Source organism: Theobroma cacao, chromosome 10, assembly GCF_053813885.1.
Source record: "Theobroma cacao isolate CCN51 chromosome 10, ASM5381388v1, whole genome shotgun sequence".
In the NCBI taxonomy this organism is placed as follows: domain Eukaryota; kingdom Viridiplantae; phylum Streptophyta; class Magnoliopsida; order Malvales; family Malvaceae; genus Theobroma; species Theobroma cacao.
This window is the reverse complement of record NC_142648.1, coordinates 6,501,634-6,518,370: the sequence shown is the minus strand read 5'-3', so window position 1 is coordinate 6,518,370 and position 16,737 is coordinate 6,501,634. Positions and strand designations below refer to the sequence as shown.

The 16,737-nt window shown below is 32.7% G+C and overlaps 1 protein-coding gene, 1 long non-coding RNA gene and 1 pseudogene across 5 annotated transcripts; 1 reads left to right on the top strand and 2 right to left on the bottom strand.

The window, feature by feature from the left end:
- Nucleotides 1–1,948: 1,948 nt before the first annotated feature.
- On the bottom strand, nt 1,949–4,048 carry LOC148760314 (uncharacterized). Its single transcript, XR_016023126.1, has 2 exons — nt 3,704–4,048; nt 1,949–3,208 (listed from the first exon to the last, which is right to left on the bottom strand). It is a non-coding gene; the product is annotated as an uncharacterized LOC148760314 (long non-coding RNA).
- Nucleotides 4,049–6,546: 2,498 nt separating this feature from the next.
- Nucleotides 6,547–7,901, top strand: LOC18586593 (metalloendoproteinase 2-MMP pseudogene; annotated as a pseudogene). 2 transcript variants are annotated; one of them, XR_016023185.1, is made up of 2 exons: nt 6,547–6,730; nt 6,915–7,901. The product of XR_016023185.1 is annotated as a metalloendoproteinase 2-MMP pseudogene, transcript variant X2 (transcript). The 2 variants fall into 2 exon arrangements; XR_016023184.1 differs by lacking the exon at nt 6,547–6,730 and having other exon boundaries at nt 6,785–7,901.
- A 1,824-nt stretch (nt 7,902–9,725) lies between these two features.
- On the bottom strand, nt 9,726–11,577 carry LOC18586592 (large ribosomal subunit protein eL24). Of its 2 annotated transcripts, XM_007010070.3 has the most exons (6): nt 11,499–11,524; nt 11,008–11,058; nt 10,784–10,859; nt 10,552–10,653; nt 10,307–10,455; nt 9,726–10,070 (listed from the first exon to the last, which is right to left on the bottom strand). In XM_007010070.3, exons 1-6 carry the CDS (start codon nt 11,507–11,509, stop codon nt 9,914–9,916), a joined length of 546 nt encoding a protein of 181 aa, XP_007010132.1. In that variant the 5' UTR covers nt 11,510–11,524; the 3' UTR covers nt 9,726–9,913. The 2 variants fall into 2 exon arrangements, with proteins under 2 accessions (XP_007010132.1, XP_007010133.1); XM_007010071.3 differs by lacking the exon at nt 11,008–11,058 and having other exon boundaries at nt 11,499–11,577.
- Nucleotides 11,578–16,737: the final 5,160 nt, after the last annotated feature.

Here is a 16,737-nt window from a genome sequence, read left to right as displayed (position 1 = left end):
CCTAGCCGTAAATTAGTTTTTTTTAACCATAAATGACTCGAAGTTTAAACAACGGAGTAACATAAGGTAAGGCAATGAGATACCATTTACCTATAAAGTAAGTTGAGGTCCCTTGTCACCGATTGATCCCAAAGCTTTTACTTATTTGTCAGAGGCAACGATTAATTAGGGTAAGTCTTTCATAACTTAGTGAATGGACAGAAAGGGAAACAAGCAATATAGTAGAGTTTTTAGCGAAGGCATAATAATAATAATGATAAAGATGATAAACACATGTGAAGGTATTGTTAGTATAAGTCCTACAAGCCAATTTGTGGTTGTATGGGAACTGTAATTTTGAGATATTTATGTATGACATTTTGTTATTTATAATAACATTGAGGTAGTTCTTTATCCATAAGTTTGTGATTTAATTACTTTTTGTGCTTAGGTAGATAAAGCCCATGGAACTATATATGCCTTGCAAAGGAATTGTATTGGGATACAATTATGAGATCCTTATGCATTAAAGCATTGTTCCTAAAAGTCCCTAATCATTGTATCATTGAGATAGGGCATCAATAATGCTCAAAGATTGGCACATGTTATGTTCCTTACTTGTGAAGTAAGCAAATCGTTTTCATAGGTTGAAGTATAGAGAAACTTGGAACTAGTATGTGGGTGCTTGCCATGGGAGAGTGAGTTCACTGGACATGACTCACCATGATAAGTGCACTTGGTATTTCACTTAAGTGTCTATGCAATACTTCTCATGTGTCAGTTGTGTAAATACTCCCTAGACTTGAGACACCAAGTTGTCTTATGTGTGGAGTGCTATGTTTTGATTTCATCCCTACAGGTGCCTAACCAGGGATGCCAAAACAAGATGTTTTTGGGTATAGCATGAAGCATATGAGGCAAATGAGCGGTCAAGATAGGAATCATCACCCCAAGTGATTCAAGGGGAAATATCTCATTAGTTCTTGGTTGATATTAGCTTAATTAAATCCTTGGCCAAGGTGATTAGGAGATTATGAAATGAGTTTCATAAGTCTCCATAAAGCTAATGATCTGACTACAAGAACAAATATGGAGATCAATAAGAGTAGGCACTGCACCAAGCTCTTATTATCTTCGGGATATATGATGAGGGAATGAATTATACTAAAAAATTGTACATTGAAAGGTTGTCAAAGAATCCTTTGACTTTCCTAACAATTGGGTGGCCATGATGCATTGCTAGATGCCAATCATGGTCTATGGAATTGAATTAGTTAATTTAAAATTGAATATGATTCATTGAAATTAATTAATTAATTAATAATATTATAATTCAATTCCATTGCCAACATGTTAGGAACTTAATGAGTCACACACAAAGGTTGCAATTTGGATTAAATTGAGAGTGTGATGATTTAAGTTAGACTTAAATCAAATTCTAGGTTTTAACTACTAAGGACCTAATTAAAAATGTTTAATTAGGTATTGGTTAAATATTATAATTGTTATAATATTAAGGACTTATTTTGTAAATTTTAATAAGTTAAACTTAGATATAAATATCACATTATAACCACTCCTTTTTTAGAGGAGAAGTATTTTTCTCTTAAGTGCTGCCACTCTTGAAACGTTTATTTCTTTTGAAAACTTCTCCTTTGATTCTTTGCTGGAAATCAAAAAAGAAAAGAGGACAAATCGTTGTCCACTTGCTAGCATAAGCTCGTGGCATAAAGCTCTCTCCTTGAGAAGGATCCGTTGCAATTGTGTGTGCATCATTGGAGGCCAAGTGATTGAGTGGCTAGGATTCTTTCACACAAAAAGTGTTCATGGTTTTGTCACCAAAAGGAATCCATTTGATTACGATATCATTTGGAAAGGTAAAATTTTTTATTTTATTTGGTGCTTAACTTTGCATTAAACAACCAAGGTGATCTAAAGGTAGGAGGCATGGGTTTTATTTTATTTCAAATTATTTTTTGATGCGTTGATGCTCTAATCATGCCGTTCCTAGTAGGTTTACTATGCACAAAGTTAAGAAATCATGTGCAAAACCAATATAAATATTTGAATCCAAAATTCTCAAAATTAATAAATCGAGGCCATGGTTTTAATCAAGTCACATATAGTAATAATGTTATACTCAATAAGAAATAAAATAATAAAAGAAACAAATTGATTAAGGTACTTTTGGGTAGGTTTAAGAAATAGTGTGAGTCTCCAAGCATATATCGTATATCAATGCCTACTTGTGGGAACCCCCACACCACCAAATATAAAGTTGGGGCTTCTATCCTCATAATGCCTACTTGTAGGACTCCCTCACGCCACCAAGCATAAAATTGGGCCCCTAACACCTATTAATACTTACTCGTGCGACACCCATGCCACCAAGTATAAAGTTGGGGCTTCTATCCTCCGAGTGCCTGCTCATGGGACTCCCTACACCACCAAGTATAAAGTCGAGGCTTCCATCCCCCTTACTACTCCAATAACAAATCGATGTCTAGCAAGTACTTTGTGCACAAAGACCACACAATCTGGTGTGGTAACAAGACCTATACCCATAAGGCTTACCTATAAATAATTTATTGAAAATCCAAGTACATGTATCCAGTTTCAGTCACATGCTCATATAAACAATGTGTTACATATTTCAAGTTTTGAAATCAATAAGCAGTACATACCAAGTACAACAACAAAATCAACGAGCATGGCATAATTTTATATTTCATCCAAACATCATAATATTACCAAATAAGCAAATTTAAAATATTTATAAATGGACACCCTTATGGCCTATTGAATGCAAGTATTGTATAGATTCAAATGGTTTTTAAGACTTTCAAAACAGAATGGAAATTTAATATTTTCAAGGACTTGTTTCTCGTAGTTATAAAACAACTCATAGTATAGTTATTCTGGCAAATTGATGAACAGAGTAAGGTAACAAAAAATAGGCCTAATTGTCTAGCAACTCATGCTTCCCAATGGCACTTCAATAGATAAAATATAATTCGTAGCATTCTAATGTCAATACAAAACAGTGAGCATATTTGTAGTTATGCACTTATAGTAGCAATATCCATAGTATATTTTAAAAGGTATTGCTCACGCCCCTCCTTTGGTGGGAATTCTCACCAATATTTCTACTCACGCTAATGAAATGTGTTGACCAGGAAATTATCAGCAGGTGAAAATCACCATCGCCTGAATCTTCTTCATTTTTTTCCTAGCAATTTAAGTTTTAGCACAATCACCCTTAACGATCAATATCACACAATCTCTTAGTATAATTTCAATTATAACATTATCTATACATTTTTCTAGCAAGCACATTTGCATTAAATTTCAAATTGCAACCAATTTATCCTCACCTTTGTACTCTTAACAATAAATTTCTTAGCACTAGGCCACAAGTTTGATAAATTTCCTGCGAGTCCTTCTCTTTCAAATCCCTTTGTAATAAATCATACTAAGTCAATATCACAAGCTCACCCTTCCTAGGCACATATTTCTCTAGTAAATCATACTTTGATAAATAAGTACCAACATCCAACTTCATTCCACCTTACCTTGTTGGTGATCTAACTTCAATAATGCACAACCTTAATACTTTTCCAATCTCGTAGTACCAAATCAGTCACAATAAATTCACATGGTATTAATTCTTTGAACTTAAAATAATTTTTAATTTATTTTAAAGCTTAAATGAAGATTTCCTTACCCAAACATTTGATTTGCAGCCTTTAACTTTAATTTGGGAAGCCTTAATCCCTTCAAAAATGAGTTGGTAGCCTTGGGTTTCCTAGAGCCAAGGGTTTTCCCATTGTTTCTCACCTTTAAACTTAATCACTCATGAGATACCCTTTTGAAAATCACGATGAAAGACTCTCAGGTTGCTTGGAAAATGTAAATGATGAGGAAATTTATGAGAGTTAAAGATGGGCTTTAGGATTTCCTTGTAATGTGAAAATAATAGAAAAACTTGGAAGGTTTTTTTTTAAGCTCTCAAGTTGCACTAAAAGAGTAATGAAGGCCGGGAGTTGTTTGATTCTAAGAAAGGGAAGAATTTCCCAATTCTCTCACAACCCCTCCCCCTTGACTTCTCCTTATTTAATTCCTCTCATCCTTACACTATCACAAGGTAATCCATCCTTTATTAGATATGGCAGATTGCTTTATTTCCTATTGGTCAAGACTTGGTTATCTTTTATTCCATTTATCATCTTATCCAAATTAAATCCTTAGGTGGAATTCCATTTGCTCATGCTAAAAGCCATCTATAAGCTATTAGAAATGCATCACCGGCCACCATTTCCACCTATGTCTTTTCATGCAATTGCCTTTACTTCATTTCTTGTCTCCCATATTCTTTTCTTTTGTAAGCTTTTGCACCATGTAACCGATCACCCATGACACTTACATGAAAATTGTTTCCTCAATGGTGGGTCCTACTTGCTTTTACATGGCCATTTGAATTTCATTCTTACCATGGGTAGTTTGCCCATGGTTGGGCATTTCTTACAAACTACTTACATGCATGGTCGACTATTCTATGCAACTCTAGGCCTATGCACAATCAATTCCCATGTGTCGCCATTTATTCACTTTATATTTCTTCATTGTTTTTTTCTCTTCATGCATGGCTATATGCCATGCTACATATGCTTTATGAAACTTTTATGCATTTTTTATTTATACCTAAAATAAAGGATGGTTTAATTGCGCATAAGTCCTATTACTTTCCTTTATTTACCATTTGACCTCCAATCTTTTCATCTTTCACAATTTAATCCCCTAAACTTTTCATTAATTGCAAATTAGTCTTCTATTTTCTAATTACAATTTTACCCCTTAACTTTTGTTATTTACAATTTTACCCCTCAATGTTTCATTTCTTTTCAATTAAGTCCTTCTACCATTCTTTTGACTCCATTTATTTTGTACTATCCTTCCTTTACTTATGTATATAAAAAATATCCATTTTGCATGCCACTAATATATCACAATAATATTTAAATATATATATATATATATATATATATACACTTTTATATTTTATTTTTATAATGACAGGTAGACCCCACCAATACTCCATTTTCTTAAAAATTCCCTACTCTTCCCTATTTTAGCCAAATATAGCTCCTCAAAATTAGCTTTTGATATGACATCATCTTATTCATCTTTCATCAATAAATAATATTATTTTATTATTTATTATTAAAATATTATTTTATTTCCCATGTCACCTCATATCATCCATAGCCATAATTCATCTTTAATTAGCAATTGAAAGTTTATATTTTAATATTGAATATCGTATCGTATGGTCAGATACAGTAAAAAATTTTAAAATAATTATAAATAACAATTATACATGTAAAATAAAAAAATTAAAAATGTTATATTTTTTAATAAAAATGAAGATTATAGGGTATAAATTGAAAAGATGATTATATAATTTTTAATTTAAGCTTTCAATATATTCCTTAATAATATTTATTTTTAAATAAAATGTGCATCTTTCATATTAATTTATTAATTACAAATAAAAAAATACCTATCATGTTGAAGTTAAAAGGGAATTTGATTTTGTTTAGAATTTTTTTTGTTTAAAATCCAAATGTTAAAAATTGAAACTCATAAAAAATAGATTTTCATGTTTCAACTCAGAAAATAAAAAAAATAAAATTTTAAATTTTGTCAAAAATACTATTTAATTTCGTCAAAAGTGAATAAAATATTTCTATAAAAAATTTGAGTTAAATATGTTGAAAGTCTATCCAAAATGCATCCAAAATTCCATAAGAATTTATTTAATTTTGTTGAAAATAGCTTATTTTTTGTCATAAAATTCTTATAAATCCATCATAAATGAATATTTTGGATTAAAATAATGATTAAATTTTAAAAATAATATATTGACATAATTTGAAATTAAATTAATTTTTATTTTAAAATAATTATTACTTTACATTTAGTCAAAAATAAAATCAACAATGAGAGTGAAATTGAAATTTAATTAATGACGCTGGCGTGGTATATTTACATGTTATACTGGATGATAATATAACCATAATAATATAACTATATCGCAGATTTAATCTTGACATTAGATATAATGACTTTTTTTATTTAAAAAAATATAAAAATTTAATTGAAAGTAATGAAAAATTAAAAATCTATTTAAATTTTTTGAAATAATTAAAATATTTTAAAAACATTATACCTTAACTTGGCTTACACCATAAAATGGCAAGCCACAGAATTTTTATTCTTGACTTCATACTTACCTGTGCAAGATCTTCATTAATCATATATCATACCATGACTCTGCCTCTGACTCTTTGTATAGACATAAAACATGATGTAAGAGCATTTGAATATTTAGCTGATTGATTGGTGCATAGTTTTTTTGTTTAAAGGGCAGAATTTTTATTTTTGTGATAGAGAAAACCTTAGCACAAAAATGGGTTTTCTTTTTTGGGAACACTTGAGGCATTTAAATTTCCCGTGAGTATTGCCGACCCATAATGACAGAAATCTGATTTGCTTCCTTCCTGCAGTCTTTTCAGACAGAAAAGCTCATTATGGTTACGAGCCTGCTTCTTTCACCTACCTGGAAAATTTGTTGAGGATTTTTCGAAAAGTTTCAATGACTAATAACCTGCTGAGAATGCATATGATCATGTGAGAGTTAAGTGACAGGAATCTGTATCCCAAACTGCAAAAGACTGCCCCATTCATTGAGGTAATTTAAATGCCATACTTGTTAGTTGAAAGTTGATCTTCAATTTTAAGTACATAAATAAGCAAGATTTCTAGGGTCCAACACTACTCTTCTTCATGGGAGAATTAGTAAAGAGCGTTAAAGCTTGCCTAAAATGGCTTCTAAATCATCTTCACTAATGCTTGTTTTCTTTGTTCTGCTGCAGATGCTACTAAGCACGATTCAATCAAAGCCAACAACACGAACATTCAAAATTTTCCAAAGCCTACAGGGATGCCGCAAAGGTCATACTGTTGAAGGGCTTTGTGAGCTCAAACAGTATTTCAAGAAACTAGGTTACTTGAATTACGATCATGCGAGCTACAATGCTTACAAACATGGGAATGATAATGAGTTCGATGACCATTTGGAGTCTGCTATCAAAGCATACCAGGTGAATTATAAATTGAATGCCACAGGCAACCTAGATGCTGACACTGTGAAACAAATGATGAAGTCAAGATGTGGCATTGCAGATGTGATGAATAGCAATAACTCCAGGTCCATCTACGGTATTGGTGCCTCTCGTTATGAATTCTTTCTTGGAAATCCGAAATGGCCACTCTCAAAGACCCATCTTACCTACAACTTTCGTTCCAGTGTCAAAGTCCCTCTAGCAGAAAACGTAAGGTCCGTTTGTGTGCGAGCTTTCCAAAGATGGGCAAATGTGAGCCGTTTTACTTTTGAGGAAGTAGCAGAATACTACGTTGCTGATATTGAAATTGGCTTCCACAGTGGTGAGCATGGAGATGGCAACCCCTTCGATGGTCCTCAAGGGACTTTGGCCCATGCCAGTCCACCAACTGATGGAAAGTTGCACTATGATGCAGATGAAGATTGGAGCACCAACCCTGGTCCTGATGAGGTTGACTTGGAGTCTGTGACAGTTCATGAAATCGGACACCTTCTCGGGCTTCAACACAGCTTGGTCCCTGAAGCAGTTATGTATGCATATTTTGACTCTGGAATGATAAAGAGGAAGTTGCACATGGATGATGTTCACGGCATTCGTGCCTTATATGGCTTATTATGATAGGAAAACACTACACTGATAAGAGAAATTATATATGAATGTATGTCATCTCTATTATCTTAGCTCAGTCCCTATTTCCCACGTTTTTCTGTTTAATCAGAAACTATTTGTAAGGATCAATTTGGTTATCCTCTTTCTGCATTCTTCCTTGCTTTTCTTTCGAAATTCAAGCCAAAGCATCTTGCAAATTGTCAATAAAGGGAAAGGAGATACTCATATAAAAATGATAGTTACAGGCTGGTAAGAGGAGTGACTTTTTTACCAGCTACAGAGTGCAGAACACATGCATCTTACATACCTGTACTCATCTCACAAGTCATAACCAACAATGAGGCTGTAGCAATACAAAAGTTGGCAGCAAATAAACCAAAAGTTGTTGAGTTCTCCTAATAACAGATTGTACATGATTTTGTTTCATCAAAAACCTTTTGATCTTTTCCTGTATACTATGGCAACCTACAACTGGACATGAAATTCTTTTAGGTTATGGCTAACGAATGATTATACTAAAACACATGAAATTCAAGATTGTTTCACCTGCCAAGCACCAACCACAAAAACCTGTATCTTGCTGCGTTGGTTGCACTAGAACAGGGGAGGTCACCTAGACCAAGATTTGTAATTCTGCGAGCTCACCAAACCTTTTGAGAGGCTCACATCATATAAGTCGAGTCCAAGCTTCTTCTTATAAAGCATGGTTTTCACTGAAACTACTTGATCAAGCTCTAGCAATCACTAGCACGGCTGAATGTAGTTTCTACTTTAGTAACTTAAGCCTAAACCACAGCCTTACGAAACCGGGAAAAGTAAAATGTAGCACTACATTGCATATACTTCCTTGCCCTAGGTTGCTGGCAAATATCTCTTTCTTTCTTTTAAATTCTCCTAACCCTCAACATAAGCATCCGTAACCTAAAATCTTAACCATGAGTTGCTTGGGAATTTGTCCATCACCGGACGAAAATATTGAACCTTGAGTTCCATTCACGTAGGAAGATGAGCTCCAATAATCAGTCAAGGAGTATTATGGCCATTGATAGCATCTATTGTTGTTTAGCAGTAGCGTAAGTCTGCGCCCCCTTGCAGCAGGAATGTTATTTCAATGCCGCTTTGTACAATGGACTTATTGTAAGATTTGAGAGGTGGAACAGAAGAACAGTTGGGAATTGAGCTAATGTAAAATAAAGGGCGAGATCATTGTCCACCTCAGATTGTTCAGACTTCAGAATAAATCCCCTTCAAGGTGCACAGACAGAGTACACAGAAGAAAGTTCCAAAATATTGAAATTAGCTACAGCATCCACAATTAGAGAGTTTTCCCACGGGTGGACAACCAAGTAACATCAGAAAATGCTCTGGTCAACATTTTCACATCAGCAGATTCTAGCTCCCGGATAGAACATCAACTTTCAGTGTAGTGATTGTGCGGATGCATACTTTGTTAACACATTATTCTGGCTCGGCTATGATTATTGTTTGAGTGATCCAACCAGATTTTTTGGCACTTAATACAAGTAACAATCAAAACCCCAGGCCCAATTCTTAATATCTCCCATTGCCTTAAAGGGAAGCAGGACCAAATTTATTTATGTTACTAGAAGCTGCCTTGCCAACATCCAACACATACTTGTTAGGAGAGTAGCTGTAGGATAAAGGAGGTTCCAAACTCCAGCCTTTTCCAGCACGATGGCAAGCAAGTCAGAACAAAGGGAGGAGGGGAAAAAATTGGGAAGAAATGAGAAAAAAAAAAAAAGGAGCTAGTCTTAGCATTAGTTCTTGCAAATATTCATCAGGTGAGCAAGCATTTACTTGCCGGTAATGGAGAGCTGGGGCCTTCAACACATTTCCGACATCAGTTGTTAAATTGAATTTCCCAACGCAAGATTCCACTCTTCAAAAACAAGAACTTTTACCAGAGAAACAGGATGAGCAATAGCTTGAAAATGAAGTAAAAATTTCTTAAATCCATTAAACAAAACCAACTGTTAAAACCTTGAAACAACTGAAACAGCTCCATTTGCTTAAATATTTAGAAACAAAATAATCAGAACAAAATTGAACAGGAATGGGAAATTACTACAAAGCCGTCAAGAATACACTTTCTACCTTCACCTTAGACCAAGTCTAGCAGATTAGCGCTTTCCACCACCACCGCCCAATTTGGGGCCCTTTGGAGCAGCACCCTTGGGAACATTACCCTTGCCCTGTGTCTTCTGTGTTTTGGCCATCAGTTCTGCTTTCTTCGCCTTCTTCTCATCCTTAGTTTTCTTGATCCTCTCCTTAATTTCACTGCAGTGATATATTATATATTAACTATAGACTATGGCTCTATAGCAAATTTATTTTCCATATAACATAAAATTTGATTCTAGGAGGCCTAGACTTTTTACTTATCACTATGGGTTCACACAAAATCATGGCAATAAAATCATGCTAAATGAATCAGATCAGAACTAATTATTGCTGCATGTACCATGGCTATGTATGCATTATTTTAGATAAAAATAGAATAAAGGAAAGCATACCGGAGTGCAGCTTCTCGGGCAGCATCTCGCACTTCAGGTTTCTCAGTTCTCCTTTTCTGGATCACCTCCAAGGTAGCCCCAACAATAGATCTAGAATATGGTTTCTTAGTAGTACGACGCCTCTTTTTCACAGCTTCTGCAGCTATATCCTGAGAGTTATTTCAAATAAAGAATGTAAATGAAAAAAGTTGAGCCAATGTCAAAGCGATAGCACAATTGCAAACAACAAAATAAGAGGCTTCCACCTTCTTGTGTTGCTTTCTGTACATAGCTGTCCAAGTAAGCTTTGAAGGCTTCAATCTGTTGTGGAAGTACCTCTTGCATTTTGAGTTGGCAAACAGGAAGACCTAAAGAATTTGTTTATCAGCCTCAAACAACAGCCCAAATAACCACCTCCCTTCCAAAGAAAATCCCAAGCAGAAGATAAGAAAAAGGGAAATCTCGATGTCCCATAAATTAGAGCCCAGATTAATTTACCTGAGAATCAGATCTAACAAATCTGATACCCTTACCAGGGTATATCTTTGCACCACTAAAGCGGCAAAGTTCAGTCCTACAACACCAAAACAGAATTTTGTAATCAGAATGCAGCTTTGCAATTACTTAGATACTGAATTCAACCAATGCCACAACAAAACGTCCCAATATCAATAGTATCCATATTTTATGACCACTGAACGGAGCAGAATGAAAAATTTCACCTTCCCCTGAGAGATATGAAGTTCATAAAACTTAAGACCGTATAGCAGACACTACAAAAGGCATATATTCCCAAATAAGTCCATGTTCACCATTTCTACATGTCCAAAGCAATTTTAACACTTAAATCAATACTTACCGATACGCCGAACAGATTAAACTACTTCTTTACATTGCTGCCAATTCTAATAAAAACACAAACAACTTGACAACAAAAAACAAAAAGAAAAAAGAAATTTTATCACTTTATTCCCCAAAATTATCTCATCAACCAAAAGCTATATATTCAGATTGTTGAAAATCCAGAAACTAAAAGAGCCCAGAAAAATGGGCAGTTAGGAAAAATGAGGAGAAAGCTAAAAGGGGAAAAAGCAAACAAAGTGAAACTCCGAGCCTTTATTTTCTTCTACGTTTATCTCCCATTTCGTTTCCTTCATTTTCTGGGAATACAAAAACAAAAAGATAAGCAAAGAAAAAAGGGAAATGAGCTTACTTGAGAACCATGGTGGCTGGTGTTGATGGTTAGGCTGCCTTTGCCGCTTTGCTGCTCACATAAACCCTAGAAATTGAAACCCTTAATTAAGCCATTTTGCAGTAAAGGCCTTATTTTACATCAAAATTATAAAAATACCCACCAATTTAGTTTTTAATTCCTCTCAGTACCCCTCGTTATTTTACTGTTAGAATATTATTTAAGTAAATTACACTTATATTTCTCTTAGGGTTAAATTTTTTCACCCAATAGCCTGCGATTTTTCTTTTCATATTCAGCATTATGTGGTTCATTCCAATTCCATATTCGACAAATTAAGTCATTAATTTCACTTAAAAAATAAAGAATCTTGAAGCAACTTAATAGGTATTTAACGGGATTTAAATATTTAATGGTAATATATAAGATATTAGGGTAAGGTTCAAGTAACATTTTCAAAATTTAATTGAGCATTTATAAGGTTTAAGTATCTTATAAATTAAAAGGATTCGAGGATACAATAGTTAAAGAATAACGACTGCCTTATTGTTTGACAACTTTAGTCTTTGGAAGATATGACTTAATTTGTAATAAATTTTTATTGTAGTCTAACTAATTAGAGTAATCTCCATTTGAAATGCATTATAATATGATAAGCTGTTAAATTTAAATGTTAAATTTATTAATTGATTATTAATGATTCAATTATTACAAATGATTATGAAAAATATTATTTGTCATATCTTCAAAATATAAGGGATCCGAAAGTTGTGGATTTTTTTTTTCTGGAAAAGTCTTCCTATATCATATAATAATGTCTTTTACCTATCTCTATCTCATATTAGATGTCTGCTCTTTTATGTAATTGTGTGAGTCCACACATATCATTTTGCATTCTGCCACAAACTATTAATTTCTTATTGATCCAATTAATAAATTTATAATATTATCCTATGACTTAACCATCATTATGTATAAAGTTCCTATTTGATGGCAGTCGCAGTACTATGCTTAACCATTTTCAATTGACATCCTTGTCTGAAAATATAATTGCTCACTAGTTATAAGTTTGATAGGAATTTTGGATTATACATCGTATTAATAATTAAAATTTACTCATGTGCATTTTAATTTTTAAATTTATACAAAAAATTTTATAATTTTTCTTTGAAAAAATAAATCCAAAGGTTGTCATTTTGAGTTTAAATGTGATAGTCTTAATGGAGTGTTAGAAAGGGTGAATAACAAAAAAAAGAAATTCTAAAGGAAACTCTTAATTTTGAGAAACTTTTAAATAATTTTGAAATGCAACATTTAAAACTTGTTACATCAAGTAAAGAGTAGGTGCAGAGAAGAGGACAAAACACATGTATTTATAGCAGCTCGGTCCCATTAACCCATATCCGCTACCTTGATTACCCAATCAAGAATTCTCAACCTAACTTCATTAAATTAGTGGAATTGACGGCTTCTATCAAGCTTTTATAAGGTGAGCTTCAAGCATAAAACCCGTACAAGATTCCCCAAACTTTCTTTAGCTTAGTTTACCTTTCAAAGTGTTTATTACACTCTATGTAAACAAAGAATGCAACGAAAATGGAGTATAATTAATCACTTAGTTGATTTAAGATGTACAAATTTAAACTCAAAACTCTTTTACAAAGATTATAGTGAACCACAATAGAAAAGAGTACTCTAAGACACTTCTAAGCTCAATTCTTGTTGTTGGATGGTTCTTCCATTCATTTATGACCATTTCAAACCTGTTTTATACTTGAAAGATGAATGCTAGTCATTAGAGACAATTCGGAGGAATCTACACATTATTTTGTCCTTTAGTAGTTTTCTGAATCTAGTCAATTGGCTTGTTTAATTGATTAAAGTAGATTTTAATTTATTAAAATTGTTTTGATTGTCTCCCTGTGCTTAGAGTTAATTGATTAATCTTGGTTTTAACCAATTAATACCTCTCTATTTTCTTTTTAATCGATTAATCTATTCTTTAACCGATTAAAATCTTCTCAAATTATGTTAGTGTAGTAAGCTCAAAGTAAATATGACCAAGAGGGGGTGAATTGGGCTTTTTGAAAAATCCTTTGTAAATTTGACAAAGATTAAAGTTTTCTTGAGTCAAAAGATACTGCTTGTGTTGAAAACAAAGAGATTGATTTTCTTTAAAAATTCTTAGTAATGTAAACCAAACTTAAAATGAAAATCAAGACACAAGTATTTTTATAGAGGTATGGCTTTCTCAAATGCTTATGTCCTCTCTCTTAACTCACCATGGAGTTTCAAATCCACTATGAAAAATACTTTTTTAACAAGATCAAGTAAAACCATCACAAATTTACCTTTTAACAAGAGCAATTACAACCCTCACAATCGCTTTTTACTTGGCTTAAGCACAACCCTTGCAATATCTTTTAAGGGAAGTGAGCACAATCTGCAATTACCTTTTCACAAGAGCAAACACAACCCACACTAACTTTTCAAGGCTAAGTTAGAACCTTTACAAGAATATTTACAAGGAATGATAGCAATAAATGGCTCTTAAAGACTAGTGAGCTAAGTGTTTGTGCTTTGAGTACAATGGGTACAATAAATCTCAAAATATCAGCTCAAGAATATCAATGAATGGCTTTGAAAGCTTGACAAAAGACTAAAACTAGAGTTCAAGAGAAGGAAAATGATCTTGAAGCTTTTCTCAAAGATTGGAGTGAAATTTTGAGTCTTTTTTCTTCTAAATAAGTACTCTTGCTTCTAAATGAGTGGATAGCTTCTTTTTATACTCCCTTGAGTGAATAAAGCTGTTAGAGACAAGTTTAGTATGAAAATAGCTTGTTGTTGAGTCTTTGTAGTTGAGTATGAAAACTGTCTGTTAAATTTCTATCTATGCAAGTATACACATCGAAAAGATAGTATAACGGTTCGCAAAGTATCGATCCCATAGAAAATTGATCTAAACTTTTACTAAGTACTAAAATTATAACAATTTAATCTTATCCAAATAATCAAAATTAATTAATTAACTAAAACTAAGTAACCAAAATTTAAACTAAAAAGAAAAATCAAAGTAATAATAACTTGAGTAAAAATAAAATCAAACAAGCTTATGATTACAATATCCCTCACACTTCACCTAAATCTTACCTCTCTTCCTCAACTTATTTCAATGGGTTGAATTGTTAACCTAGAGTCCTCAATTATTTGTAAGGGTCTCTCGACTCATCTTATAAAAATATCTATTTTAACCAAAACACTATATCTCTATGTGAATTGAAATTAAAATAGATTCATTAAGTTCAGGCTCTAATTCTGACTACATATAGTATATAGCTATATCCCTATCTTTTACACAAATCAATCAATATGATCATATGCTATCCCAATTTTAGTTTACACTAAACTCCCTTTCTCAAGTTTGTTTAGGTTCTTAAATCAATTTAATTGGTGATTAAGCAATAAAAAGCATTAAGAACAAATTGGAATAAACAATTCAAATCCCATTAAAGATAAGCAAGAAAGAGATTAAAAATTTAGATTATATGTGAATTCAATTGCAATCCTAGAAAATAACTTTATCTCTTAATATCTAATAAAAACTTCATCAAAAGAAAATTAGCCATTAATCCGAGTCAAAGAAAATAAGAAAAACACAAAAGTAAAGACAGAAAATTAATAAATTGAAGCTTTGTGATCTTGATTCTCCTTCATATTATCTTGCTTTCTTGCTTTTTTTTGGGCCTTTTTCTCCAGAGAAATTGCTTGCTGCCTCCCCCCTTTAAACCTCTAAAAAAAGTCCCTTAAATAGGCTCCAAGTAACCTAATCCCCTCACATTTTTATTTTTGGAAAATCACTCAGTGTTGCGATGCTGGATTCTTGCTATAGTAGCACTACAGCGCTCTTCTTCTAGTGCTGTAGCACTCTCACCTTTGGAAAATGTATGGTGAGCTTCCTTTCACTATTGCTGTAGCCTTGTTCTCTTAGCACTACGGTAGTCTATCAAATTTGAATGTGATTTTCAACTTGATTTAGTCTGAATTAGGTAAAGTAGTAAACGTGAAAGTTTTTTCCTATCTCTTAACTTTCCAATGGCTTAAGAATCACATCAATTGGACTTCTGCATTGAAGGATATGCTCCAAATATAGTATCATGTTCAGTTCATGCATACTGCTACAATAATCTGACTTAGACAAATATTTTGACCACGATCAGATCAGAACTAGAAGAAGTAGTACCATAAAAAATGTAGCCCTTTCTCTTGTAATTCTAGTGGTCCAAGAATCACTTTATTTGGAGTTCTGTAGAGTGAGTTATGGTCAAAACACTGACTTATATGCAGACATACTTTTGGGTCTTTTAATACCTTACTTTTCAAAATTAAACCTAATTCTCTTAATTCCTACAAAAACATAAAAACTAATAAATAATGGCCAAATTAAAGTAAAAAAATATAAAATTAAAATAAATTAATAAATATAAATTAATTATAAAAATAATTAAATTATAATTAAAAATTAAAGACTTAGCTAATATTTAATAACAAAATTATACTAAAATAATTCTACAAAATAGAACTATCAAGAGCTCTATAGTAGACTATGGCTTTTGAAAATTTTGAATTAGGACTCTAATTGTCACAACTCAAATTTCAGGCCAGGACGGGTGCATGGGCCCAATGGACATAGCCCATTAAGCCCAAGCAAGCCTATCTATATGATCTGTTCATCATTCCATCAAAAGTTGCTAAAGTTATATTTCATAATTCCTATTCAAAATAATGCTAACCATTACCATCTCATAGTGGCATTACTAATCAAAATATACATATATTGTCTAAAACATATATCTTAATAATTTACATCAGGTTTGTCTATACACAACAAAAGGGATACTCGACTTCCAGCAGAGAGATTCAAGCAAAAGTACTGCTATTGAATGCTGAGATACCTACTAAGGAGACAAATCTACGAGAACACCTCGACCTAATTACCGATTGCCTCCTGATCTGAAAACATGAAGTTGAAAACAGTGAGTATAGACCCAATGAGTGAACAAAGAAATGGAACAAGCAATCGATAAAAGAAGTTAAGAAATCATAATGCACTTAATTGTAAAAACAATGCAATTTAGTTAAAATCTTATTAAAACCTCTCATTGAAACCCTTAATTGGTTAATCACTTGATGATGAAGGATCCATACATAATAAAGAATTTGAAAAGTGAAAACTTTAATAGCATTTAAGCAAGTCAAGTGA